The sequence below is a fragment of the Prionailurus bengalensis genome, chromosome A2 (assembly GCF_016509475.1).
Source record: "Prionailurus bengalensis isolate Pbe53 chromosome A2, Fcat_Pben_1.1_paternal_pri, whole genome shotgun sequence".
In the NCBI taxonomy this organism is placed as follows: Eukaryota; Metazoa; Chordata; class Mammalia; order Carnivora; family Felidae; genus Prionailurus; species Prionailurus bengalensis.
In genome coordinates, this window is record NC_057348.1 from 1315477 (window position 1) to 1327715 (window position 12239).

General features: G+C 64.0%; 2 protein-coding genes across 8 annotated transcripts in view; one reads left to right on the top strand and one right to left on the bottom strand.

Moving 5' to 3' along the window:
* Positions 1-36: 36 nt before the first annotated feature.
* On the top strand, positions 37-3097 carry IZUMO4 (IZUMO family member 4). Of its 5 annotated transcripts, none has more exons than XR_006298196.1 (10): positions 37-287; positions 398-478; positions 572-643; positions 1256-1282; positions 1380-1455; positions 1638-1685; positions 1768-1782; positions 2164-2181; positions 2352-2447; positions 2771-2880. XR_006298196.1 is itself a non-coding variant. In XM_043586034.1 (10 exons), exons 1-10 carry the CDS (start codon positions 74-76, stop codon positions 2859-2861), a joined length of 657 nt encoding a protein of 218 aa, XP_043441969.1. In that variant the 5' UTR covers positions 37-73; the 3' UTR covers positions 2862-3097. The 5 variants fall into 5 exon arrangements, 2 of the variants coding, with proteins under 2 accessions (XP_043441969.1, XP_043441970.1); XR_006298198.1 differs by having other exon boundaries at positions 1768-1849; positions 2433-2447; positions 2771-2851; XM_043586034.1 differs by having other exon boundaries at positions 2433-2447; positions 2771-3097.
* Positions 3098-4085: 988 nt separating this feature from the next.
* The window catches only part of AP3D1 (adaptor related protein complex 3 subunit delta 1), a 37590-nt gene continuing 29436 nt past the window's right edge, over positions 4086-12239 (bottom strand). For 2 of the 3 annotated variants that reach the window (XM_043586028.1, XM_043586026.1), the window contains exons 24-32: positions 11815-11931; positions 10834-10980; positions 10392-10439; positions 9846-10035; positions 9549-9637; positions 9354-9439; positions 8229-8350; positions 8036-8115; positions 4086-5044 (exon numbers count right to left, since the gene is read on the bottom strand). In XM_043586028.1, coding sequence (XP_043441963.1) covers positions 4949-5044; positions 8036-8115; positions 8229-8350; positions 9354-9439; positions 9549-9637; positions 9846-10035; positions 10392-10439; positions 10834-10980; positions 11815-11931 — 975 coding nt within the window. In that variant the 3' untranslated portion in view covers positions 4086-4948. The remainder of the gene's footprint in view (positions 5045-8035; positions 8116-8228; positions 8351-9353; positions 9440-9548; positions 9638-9845; positions 10036-10391; positions 10440-10833; positions 10981-11814; positions 11932-12239) is intronic. The other variant, XM_043586027.1, reaches the window with a different exon arrangement.

A 12239-nucleotide genomic window follows, 5' to 3' on the forward strand; every position in this document is an offset into this window, starting at 1 on the left:
GTCCGTTGCGCGGGCGAGGCCGGCGCTGGGGGCGTGGCGCGGGAGGCGCCGTTGGTTGGTTGGCGGGCGGGCCATGGCTCTGCTGCTGTGCCTCGGCCTGACCGCGGCGCTGGCCCGCGGCTGCCTGCACTGTCACGGCAACTTCTCGGAGAAGTTCTCCTTCTACCGCCATCACGTGAATCTCAAGTCCTGGTGGGTGGGCGACATCCCCGTGTCGGGCTTGCTGCTCAGCGACTGGAGCCAGGACACGATGAAGGAGCTGCACCTGGCCATCCCCGCGGAGATCAGTGAGTGCGGGGCCCCGCCCGGGCGCGCCCCCCGGCCCGGCCAGACTCCCGCCAGACCCCGGCCTGGCCCCGACCCGCGCAGCTCACCGGCCTCCCTCTCCGGCCTCCAGCCCGGGAGAAGCTGAACCAAGTGGCGAACGCCGTGTACCAGAAGATGGATCAGCTGTACCAGGGGAAGATGTATTTCCCCGGTAAGGGGGCGGGCGCCGCGCGCGCGCGGACACCGAGACAGCTCCCCTCCGCCCAGCGCCGGAGGCTGACCTCCCTCCTGCCTACCCCCACAGGGTACTTCCCCAACGAGCTGCGAGCCATCTTTCGGGAGCAGGTGCACCTCATCCAGAATGCAATCATCGAAAGTGAGCAAAGGAAGGGCTTGGGGAGCGCCGCGGGGGTATTTCAGAAGTCCCTCCGGAGCCAGGGGCCCCGGCCAGGGGGTGGCAGAGGCTGCGTGACAGGACTGGGGCTTCTGGCTCAGTGCAGCCGGCTCCCAACAGAGAGAAAGAAGGGCAGCTCCCCGAGGCAGGGGCCCTTCCTTCCCGTGGGCACCAGCAGGGGGCCTGGATAAACCCCAGCCCTCCCCCAGCCTGTCCCTGGAGAAGCGGCTGAGTAGGGCTGCTACCCTCCTCCCAGGCTGAGAGCCAGCCTAACCCTAGGTGAGCCTCTGGCAGGGCAAGAAGGCTGGGTCGGGGGTCGCTTGGGGGGGCTCAGTCGGTTAGGTGTCGACTTCGGCTCAGGCCATGATCTCACGGTTCGGGAGTTCGAGCCCCGCGTCCGGCTCTGTGCTGACAGCTCGGAGCCTGGAGCCTGCTTCGGGTTCTGTATCTCTCTCTCTGTCCCTCCCCTACTTGTGCTCTCTCTCTCTCTCTCTCTCTCTCTCAAAAACAAACACTAAAAAAAAAATTAAAAATAATAAAAAGGGTAGGTGGGGGCGGGGGACAAGTGCCGTCAGTGCCCTCGTCCCCACACAGGCCGCATCGACTGTCAGCGTCACTGTGGTGAGTGAGCCCCTGCCCGGTCCGTGGGGCACAGCGGTGGCGGCAGCCCTGGAGGCCGAGGCGGGGGGAGCCTGCGGCCGCCTCTCCTGTGTTGCAGGCATCTTCCAGTACGAGACCATCTCCTGTACCAACTGCACGGACTCGCACGTCGTCTGCTTTGGCTACAACTGCGAGTAAGGCTCAGGCTCGGGTGGTGACCAGCAAGGGCCCTGTGCCCGTGGGTCTGAGGCTCTCCTGGGACCCTCCCTGTTCCTCCCTGGCCTGTCTCCACCGGGGTCGGGTGGGTGGTAGCCCCTCGGCAGGCCCTGAGTTCTGGATTTGGGGCGCCCCGTCTGCACGCCCCGTGTGCCCACAGGTCATCGGCACAGTGGGAAACAGCTGTGCAGGGCCTCCTCCGGTACATGTGAGTTGGGGCCCCTGGGCTCAGGGAGGGGACCTTCCCCTCCACGCCTGACGTTCTGATTCCAATCCTGCTGTCGTTGTAGAAATAAGTGGCACAAGTAAGTCCCCTGTCCCCAAACCCAGCATGACTTGTATCAGAGGCGGTGTGCTTATGTGCCCTTGCGGGTGAGTATGCGGAGGGCGGGTGAGTATGCGGAGGGCGGCCACGGGAGGCCGCACCTGCTCCAGTGCTCAGGACCCAGCCCGCCCTTCCTCTGCGCTCAGCTGGCACCAGGGGGCGCAACACCCAAGTTAAAGGTTTCCATAGAGTCTGGTCCTACCCCTGCCCTAAGCAGCTGGCAGGGCTGTGGTCAGAGCTGGGGGGGGGGGGGGGGGCGCGCGGCCCATGACGGATGTGCCCCAGTGGAGGGACTTGGGGGCCACAGGCACAGCACAGCCCTAAAGCTTGGGTCTAACTGGGACCCTGTCATGTCTTTCAGACAGGACGACCACACAAGGTAAGGCCCCCACCCCGTCTGTTCTCTCCAAAACCCTGGCCTGGCCTTCTGGAGGGGAGCACGAGGGAGTCAGAAAAGGGGTGGCACGGGGGCCTCTAAGTCAGGGATGGACGGGGAGGGGCTGGCTAGGGAGACACAGCCGGCAGGGCTCTCTCTGCACCTGGGACAAGCTGGACGTCACCCCTGCAACCACACCCAAGTGATCACTTCGAATAAACATCGGATCTTCCTCCCCTCTCCTGGATGCACAGAACCACTCCAGCTTTGTGAGTGGCGCAAAGGAGGGAGGCTCTGAGGACCTGGGTGGACTCTGCAGGCAGGGTCGAGCCTAAGCCAGAGGTCAAAACCCAATGGCCAGCTTGCTGCAGCCTCCCACCCCCTTTTTGCAGCCCCTTGCAAGAGAGTTGGGCTCGACCCCGATGCTGTTTAGGGGATGGGTACAGGCCACGAGACCTCCAAGTTGAGCTTTGAGGGTTGTCTGCAGCCCTGTCACATGCCCCAGGCCCGTAGCAAAGACCTTGGTTTGGGGGGGGGGGGGGGAGGTGGAACAGGGAGAGAAGAGCTGAGGGCACCCATGTCTCCCCAACAGTCTGATGTCACCAAGCTTCACATGTCTTGAGCCCCCACACCTGGCCAACTTGACTCTGGAAAACGCTTCCGAGTGCCTGACACAGCACTGACGGCCACCGGCCATCGCCAGACTGGCCCTAGCCTCGAGGTGGAGCCAGGACTCAGCTGGACTGCCCCAGCCTGACCCCCCGGAGCAGGCTCACTGCCGCCTTGAGTCCCTGCACTGCCATCAGAGGCCGGGACCGGGGCCGGGAAGGGCGCGTGGCTTTGTATATAGAGTGCGTCACCGCCGGGCGGAGCTGCAGGGCTATTAGAGGCAATGATTAAACGTCCCTGTTTCTCATCACAGAGTATCCGTGTTGGGGCAACCAGGGCTGGGTCCCCAGGAAAGGCACATCCCGGTCATGGGCACTGGGCAGGGCTGACGGCCCCGGGATTTCCATAGCAATTGTACCGCAACCCGTCTCAACACAGCCGGGCAGGCTTGACAGACCCAAGCCTTTGGCGCGAGCGGGTGCTCTTGACTCGTCACGCGGGGCTAAACCTCAGCCGAAGGAGCACAGGAAGCGTCCCTAGCACGTCGTTTCCTTTCGCAAACACTCATGTGCGTTACGAGACCCACGGTAAATGGCTTGATGGGCCTGGCAGACGAGAAGTCGGGGACTAGTCCTGCCAGGAGCAGGTACACGGAGGTCAGAAGAGTCCGCAGGGCCGGGTGGGCGTGCAGGCCGGTGGTCTTACCGGCCAACAATGGCCTCAAGGCGTCAATGTGGCCTCTGCTGCCCCAGTGCTGGTGAGGGAGCGGAGGGACCCGCGAGGGGTCTGGCTCGGGCGGGTGATTATCAGGAAGAGAAGCTGGTGGAAGTCGGGGGCTGCCCGGCACCGGGTCCATGTAGGGGTCGGACGGCTTTCCGTCTGCTGAACCCAGCCTTACTGGTCCTGGATTGTCCCTTGGCCACGTGGCGTCAGTAAAGGCAGTGGCAATGTGGCAAATTGAAGCACGGGCAGGGCCTGCCTTCCAGCACCTGCTTCTGCCACTCACCTACACACCCGCCGCTAGTGGGGTTCCCTGGGAAGGGAAAGGAGGGTGCGGTCCGCGATGTTGGTGGACCTCCCGTGGGTGGGGTCGTGGCTCCCCGCTGGGGCTTGGCCCGTGTGTGGGGATGACCTCACCTCCATCACGAAGGGAAGGGCGCACTCGCAGGTGGGGACAGGGATCCCCAGCACGCTGGGTGACCTCCCGAGGGCGCCCCAGGCAGCTCGAGGATGGTCCGGAGTCCCTCTTGTTACCGGGTGTGCACACCGGCACAGACAGGAGGTGCAACAGACCAACGTCTGTGTTACAAGTTTATTGGATCATCTCGACACAAAATCATTACAGCAGCGTGATATGTCTCTCTCTCCTTTATCTGGGAATGTCGATAGCAAATCAATTCTTATCGAACACATCATACAGTTCTGAGGTTCTGGAATCACTGCACAGGATTCTGTAATAGATTACCCTACATGCTAAAGTGACAGTGTTCGTCAAAAGGAAGTTACGTCATTGAGGACCATCATCTCTGACGGGGTGGTCCGCGGTCCCCTTGCCCCGCCCCGCCCCGTGAGGTGCATTCCAGGGGCCGGGGCCCCCCCCCAGGACCGGGCCTTCCCCGCAGCTGCGGGCACGGTGTGGGACAAAGCCTGGGGAGCGTTCGGCGACAGGAGGGACCTGGAATCCCAAACAGTCCCCACCACTAGCCAAACACCACCGACCGAGACACATTTCACTGGACAGGAAAGAAATGTAAACCAACAAGGTCCAGGCCCCACTCCGTCAGGGATCCCGACCAGACCCCACCCCGGGTGGCAGCCGTGGCAACGCATGAACACGTGGGTGGGACGCGGGGAACACGACAGCAGCCTGCACGGCCCCGGGGCCACCGGGTGTCCTGGCCCGCGGCCGCGAGGCAGGAGGGTGAGCAGGCGCCCCCAGGCAGGGAGCGTGGGGGCCGTGGGGCACTCGGGTGGCCTCGCGGGATCAGGGCGCGCCACCCCGCACGGTCCACCGGGCGCCGCGGCCGGCTCCTCGGGCAGCCTCGGGGCTCCTCGCCGAAGAGATGGGAAGAGGCAAAGTAGGAACGCCGACAAGACGCGTCAGCACGGCGTGTCAGCTCGCGACCCGAGCGGGGGCCGGGGCGGGGGCGGGGGGCCGGGCTCAGCACTCGGCCAGCGTCGCCTTCATCTCCGCCAGCAGGTTGCTCAGCAGCGTCGCGTCGCTGCACTTCCCGTCCACCGACACGGACTTCTCCCCCTGGCAAAGGGAAATGGCCGTCAGCACTGTGGAGGGTGTGGAACGCGACGCCCAGAGGCCGCCTCGTGGCCGAATGTGCCGTCTGTGTCTGTCACCACCTCCCTCGGTGCTGGTGCTTCGCGAATCCAGACGAGGGAGGTGCCCCGGAGCCCCCTCCCTCCCCCACGCCCCCACCGAGGCCGGGCCCGGAGAACCCCAATCTGGGCAACGGCTTGCCAAAGTGGGGTACGCGAGCAACGGTCCGCCTTCTGGCTGGGGGGCCTCGGGGAAAGCGGCCTGTAAATGTGTCCGCGAGCCGCTGTCCCCCTGGTCCCAGGGCCGGTGCCCGCGTGCGGCAGCTCCGACAAGCGGGACAGAGGTCGCAGAGACAGACGGGCGCCGGGACCAGAGGTCAGGCACCTGCAGCCCATGCCGTGTCCCCCGCGGGACTAACAAGGCCCCGGTTACTCAGCACCCAGAGACCCGGGAGACCTCTCAGCTCAGCTCTGTGGAAAAGGCAGCCAACGGCCAGGCCAGCACGAGGAGGACGCGGCATCTTCCGACGGGACACAGGCTTGTAAGTCCCTACCGTAAGACCCCCCAACGCGCAGTCAGGAGCGCTGTTGAAGCCAACAGGAAGACGGAACATCCCAGCCAAGACAGGCAAGGTCTCGAGAACGCCCGGCGGACGTTCCAGACCTGGAATACACAGTCGTCAACACGAGACACCCACGGGTGGGCCCACGGGCAGAATGGCTAGCACAGCAGAGGGCGGGGCCAGGCAGGCCCTGCTGTAAGAAGAACCCGGCGCTAAGAAAGGACTTAAGTAACGGCGGGAAACTTCCAGAATTTTGCAAACACTCAAGAGGCGTAGCACACTCCTGACAGACCCGGAGAAGTCCGCGCCAGACACGCGGTGACCTGCTGGAGGCTGACAACCAAGAAAAACCTGGAGAGGAGACGGCGCCTCCCTGTGCCAAGAATAACGGGGTGCAGCTCTCGTCCAGAAACTGTGACTGTGAAACGAGGCAGTGCGACGATCTTCTGGAAGATTTTACTTTTAAGTCCTCTCGAGGCACCGGAGTGGCTCAGTCGGTTAAGCGTCCGACTTTGGCTCAGGCCAGGATCTCGTGGTTCACAAGTCCAAGCCCCTGGTCACACTCTGTGCTGACAGCTTGGAGCCTGGAGCCTGGAGAGATTCCGTGTCTCTCTTTGCCTCTCTCTGCCCTTCCCCTGTTCACGCTCTGTCTCTCTCTCTCTCAAAAATAAATATTAAAAAAAGTGAGTCCTCTCTATACCCAGCGTGGGGCTTCAACTCTAGAGCCCCGAGATCAAGCCACACCCTCCACTGTCTGAGCCCGCCAAGGCACCCCAGAAGCAGCGTGATTTTAAAGCACTGAGACAAAGATCCGCCAAGCTAACGCGCCCAGCAAAACTAGCCCTGGACGAGGCTCCCCGGCCCCCAGGCCTGTCCCAGAAGCGGCTGGAGGCAGGTGTGGAGCGGGTGGCATGGCGTGTGCAGGAGAGGGAGGGCAGGGGAGAAGCGGAAGACCAGACGGAGGAGGAGACCCGGGGTCGTCAGTGGGATGACGGCACCCACCCGTGAGAACGCCTTCCAACACAGGAAGGACGCGCTCAAGAAGACATGTGCGTCAGCACCCATCATGAGAAGGCGAGAGTGGCTTTTTGTCCAACATCAGACCGGAGAACTTAGCAGCAGAGAAAACAACCCGAGATAAAGAAGGAGGTCGACGCGGATAAACAAACAGGTGCGTATGTCAAGACGCCACGACTTTCTCGGTCCACACACCTAACAGCAGACACACAGAGCGAACCCGACAGCTCCGGGGGGACAGACAGCCTGACTGTCACTAACCTCACACCACCCACTCAGGCAGCCGCCGGGCCGGCAACACAGACTCCAAGGGCCCAGAAGAACCGAGACCACCACCAGCGGGGCCCACTCCACCGGCACAACATTCCCTGCCTCCACGCATCTGTGAGCGCCACCCCTGCCACGAATGACCACGTCCAGGGCCAGAACGCAAATCTCAATACTTTCAAAGCACCGAAATCAGAAGCGGCGTGTCCCCCAACCACGGTGGCAGCATGCTACAAATCCGAAGCAAAAAGCCATCCAAACACGGGAAACCAAACAACACGCTTCTAAGTAACCCGTGCACTCTACAGGACCTGGGAGCAGGAATCAGAAAACGTTAGAACCGTTTAGACATAAACACGAAACATTTAAACGCCCGTGGCGTTCAGCTAAAGCACGGCTTCAAGGAAAACGAAGCATTAAACTCTTCGTGAAAGAAGGAAAACCTCAGCTCCTACCTGAACAAACGTGCAAAACAGAAAATAAGCCCAAAGCAGGCAGAAAAAAGGAGGGACAGAACAAAGCGGAACGAAATTTATTTATTGCCTTAAAAAAACAAAGTTCCTAAAAGGGTAGCTTTTAAATTTACCTTTGAAAAAAATCAAGAAAAACGATAAACCTCCCGCCAGGACGGCCAAGAACAACGAGAAAAGACACAAAGTGTCACCATCAGGAGTGCAGGAAGGTGCCGCTGGGACCCACTGGGCGCCACGGAAGAGACCCACGGAAGACAACCCACGCGGACAAGGCGCCTTGGGCGGAGGGACCATACGCCACGGCGGCCGGCCCGAGACGCGGCTCGTGGACCGAGGACCCACGGCCGCCGAGGAAAGGACCCGACACTGCCCGATGGAAACTTTCACCGAGGCCGCCCCCGGGCCCAGACGGCTCCCCTGGAGAGCCCGAGGACCGGGTGAGGAGGCGCCCCAGGACCGGGCACCCCTCCCGACTCCGACGGGCGGGCTGCCAGGCCTGACGCCAAGACCAGGCCGGGGAAGCGGGTGGCCGGCCTCCTCTCGGAGGCAGGCTCACGAGCCCTCAGCGCCACAGGCGGGCTGAGCTCAGCGAGATGCCGAAACCCAAGAAGCCCTGGGGCCTCAAGAGCACGGGGAGGGGGGGGGGGCGGGGCTCACCTTCTTCACCAGGAGGCAGACGTGGTGGCCCTGGATGGAGCGGCTGTACATGGAGGCGCAGGAGTCCACTCTCTCCACCACTGCAACAGAGGGCGCAGGCTGAGGCCTGGGCCGGCCCGCCCCGCCGGGGGGCAGAGGGCCGACCGCGCACGCGTGAAGCCGCCCCACCTGCCGGCCACGTCGGAGGCCTTACCGGAAAAATGATGATGAAAACAGATCTTTGCTAGAAGGTTCTGGAAGGACATACTAATGCCGTCGACTTTGATCGAGCTCATGCTCAGGTCCCCAGACTCCAGCAACTTGGCAAAGGCGTCACTGTGAGAAGGACACAGGACAGGGAGGCTGACGACCGGTGGGCCCCCAGCCCCAGGCGTGATACCTCCCTTCGTGTGCCTGCGGCTCGAGGTCTCTGACGGCCCCGTACGATGTCACGGGCTAACCCGCGTCCCCCAAATTCCTATGTTGACTCCCGACCCCTGGACCTCAGGATGTGACTGTACTTGGAAACAGGGTCCTAAACCAGTAAGACCAACGTCCTTCTAAAAAGAGGAGATCAGGGGCGCCTGGGTGGCGCAGTCGGTTAAGCATCCGACTTCAGCCAGGTCACGATCTCGCGGTCCGGGAGTTCGAGCCCCGCGTCAGGCTCTGGGCTGATGGCTCAGAGCCTGGAGCCTGTTTCCGTATCTGTGTCTCCCTCTCTCTCTGCCCCTCCCCTGTTCATGCTGTGTCTCTCTCTGTCCCAAAAATATGGGGCGCCTGGGTGGCGCAGTCGGTTAAGCGTCCGACTTCAGCCAGGTCACGATCTCGCGGCCCATGAGTTCGAGCCCCGCGTCGGGCTCTGAGCTGATGGCTCAGAGCCTGGAGCCTGTTTCCGATTCTGTGTCTCCCTCTCTCTCTGCCCCTCCCCCGTTCATGCTGTGTCTCTCTCTGTCCCAAAAATAAATAAATGTTGAAAAAAATTAAAAAAAAAAAAAATAAATAAAAATAAAAAGAGATCAGGACGCAGACACGCAGAGGGACGACCACGTGAGGACACGTGGAGAAGACGGCGTCTGCGCGCCAACAAGCGTGGCACGAGAGGCATCTAGCCCTGCCGACCCTCCATCGCGGCCTCTGGCCTCTGGCACCAGGAGAGAACCCGTCTGCCGCCTGGGCCACGAGGCGTGTATCTGCCACTGGCCCGGGCTGGCGGACGCTCGCCGGAGCCAACCTTCTGCGCCAACGGCAGACGGGGCCCTCCTGGCCCTCCTCAGGCCAAGGGTGTCTGCCGGCTAACTGCGCGACGAGCGGAAGCAGGAGGGAGGTGGGCGCCACGCACCTGTAGCAGGGCGTCGTGACCAAGTACGAGGTACAGCTGAAGTGCAGCTTGAAGTCCAGCTTCTCGTGGGTCGACCCTTCATCGTTCTGTGGGAGTGGGGGCACGGGGTAAGGAGGGCCCAGGGGGCCGGGTGCTCTGGGCCCGCGGAGCGGGGACGCGTCCGTGGGCTCTGGGCCCCGCCTCCAGCCCCGTTACCTTGGCAATGAAGGACAGGGTCCCCTTGAGCTTCTGGGCCATGACGATACTCTGAATGGTGAATACAAACTGGGCCTCGTTGGAGATGCCTGGAAGAGGACAAGGGGACAAAGAGTGGGTCCCGAGAGCGGCACGGGGTGCTGCCCAGCTGGGGTCCGGCACTGCCCCCGCCCGGGGCCTGTCCTCAGCGCTGCCCGCCCCGGTCGGGAAGCAGGTGACAGGAGGAAAGGGGGCTCCTGGGACCGAGAGGACCTGGGTTGGTGGGAGCCCCGACGCCCTGCCTGACGGCCCACGTACCTGGGGGCAATTGGAAAGGCACGGGGACGCCGTCGTGGACGGAGGAGCCCTCTGGCCGGGCCAGCCTGGTGTTGAGCGAGTCCAGCACGTTGAACTCCATGCCCTTCAGGAAGCTGCTGCTCTGGTTCTCCAGGACGATGGACACGGTGACCTGGCTGTCCTTCTGCAGGCTGCCCTGGATGTCGTAGGTCTGCAGGGCAAGGCCGGCCTCAGCCTCCGGGGCCCGCACGAGGGGCCTGGGAGTGCCGGCAACCCCGCCGTGGAGACGTACGACGCGTCCGAGAGGGGAAAGTACTCGAACCCTCACGCGAGGGAAACCACTCCGGGTCCGTCCGTGGTCCCGGCCGCTCCCGCCCTTCCACGTCGGCCCTCGGGGCCCCCACAGCCAGCCGGCCCCGCGGGCCCACGTGGCGGCAAGCACCCACGTGCGCCTCTCTCCCTAGAAAGGCTCGCTCGCTGCCCCCGAGCCCTACCGCGTCCCTCCTCACGCCCCGAGAAAGGAGCCCAAGGGCGCCCCAGCCCCCCTGCGATGCCCACAGCACCTACCATCTTGATGTAGGAGTTCTCGGCCAGGAGGCAGTAGCTGGACATGGGCTGGGAAGAGAGGAAAACGCTCAGCTTCGGCCAGCGAGAACCCGAGGGCGGCGGCGGCGGCGGCTCACGGGCCGGGCCGGGCCAGGCCGGGCCCGTCGCCAGCTGCCAAGTGCTCCGGTGGGAACGTCGGGACCGACGAGAAGCGGGGTGCGGGGAGCCCCCGGGGGTCCCGGGCAGCGCACGACTGCACCTCGGGGACGTCCCGCCACACGAGAGCGCCACCCCCCCGACGCCCACAGCCCCGGGGTCACCCGCCCGCGCCCACCGAGGCCCCACTGCCCGCCGGCCCGCAGACGCGGCTCCTAGACTCGGCCCGGGTCTGTCCCTGCGTCGAGGCCTCGGCGGGCCGTGGGGGCGCCTCCGGCCCGCGGGGGGCGAGTGAAGTACCCCTCACCGGGAGAGGCTCGTCAGCGAGCGCGCCGTTCTCCACGGGCTCTGCCGCCTCTTCACCTGGAGGCTGCTTCTTCTTGGGCTTCTTCTTGTCCTTGGGTCTCTCCTCTTTCTCCTTCTTGTGTTTCTTCTTCTTATGCTTCGAAGCCTTCTGGAGCAGAGAGACCCGGCTCAACCCTCGGCGCTCTCTGGCCGCCGCTGCCCAGCGAGGCACGACACGCACCGAGGCCACTCGGCAGCCCGCACGGCAGAGCGCACAGACCAGCAACCCCCGGGGTCCGCGGGGGGCAGGCGAGGACCTAGCGGCTCACCGCCGACGGGTGAAAACGCACAGGGAGACCAGCCAGAACCCACGCGTGGACACGCGGCCCGGCAGCTCCTCAGCGCAGGCACGAGAACACACGTCCACGCCAAAACCCGCACACACACGCTCGCAGGAACACGACTCACGACAACCAAGAGGTGAAAACTTCAGTGGGTGAATGGACACGCACCTGTCCACCGCACACGCGCAAGTCCCTCGGCCGCAAGCAGAAACAAGGCGTCCACGCCCACTGCCCGAGGATGGACCCCGAACACACGACGCTCAGGGAGGGGACCAGACACGAGGGGCCACGCGGGGTGTGAGTCCGTGTGTGTGAAATGTCCAGAACGGGTTCATCCGGGGACAGGAAGGGAGCTCGTGGGGGCCGGGGCCAGGGAGGGGGGTGGGGGGTGACCGTGGGTGGGGATGTGGTTTCTTTTGGGGAGAGGGAATGTTCTGGAATTAGGCACTGGTGATGGTAACACAACACGGTGAACACCCCTGAACCACAGACTGTGAAAAGGTGCGACGTCCCACAGGTGAGTTACTACCGAGTAAGACGTAAAAACGAGAAGCCGCCACCAGGACCCCCATGACCCCCGTTCGCGGGATTCGGGAACGACCCTCTCCTGCACAGCCACGCGGCCACCCCACGAGGGCAGCCAAGGCACGCGCCCTCACCTTCTCGGGGTCCCGCTCATTGTCTCCGTCCTCGTCCTGGTCGCCTCGCTCCTCTCTCCTGGGCTCCTCGCCCCCTCCCTCAGGGGCAGCGGTGACGGTGTTCGCTCCAGGCTCTCCCTGCAGGAAGCCGGGCAGCGGGGCTCGAGGAGGCAACTGGCACCCGGGACAGGGTGTCCTCTGCGCCCCCAGCCCCGCATCCCGGCCCGGCCTCCCTCAGCACACGGGGCATCCGGTCGGCACCGAAGCGCACGGCCGCCAGGATGGAGAGGCGGCCAGGCCCGGCCGAGGGGCTGCAGGCGGGGCCGGGGGCCGTTCCTACAGCCACCGGCTGGGCCGGCCCCAACCTCGCCGGTCTGCGCGCCCACGCAACCTTGGGGCGGACAGCCCGGACGTGCACCCGTGTCTCCAGTGGAGGACCGGGTGGG

Coding starts and splice junctions, on each gene's coding strand:
- IZUMO4 (XM_043586034.1), top strand. CDS start 74: ATGGCTCTGCTGCTGTGCCTCGGCCTGACCGCGGCGCTGGCCCGCGGC. Junction 479..571: donor GGGGAAGATGTATTTCCCCG/GTAAGGGGGCGG, acceptor CTACCCCCACAG/GGTACTTCCCCAACGAGCTG. Junction 644..1,255: donor CCAGAATGCAATCATCGAAA/GTGAGCAAAGGA, acceptor GTCCCCACACAG/GCCGCATCGACTGTCAGCGT.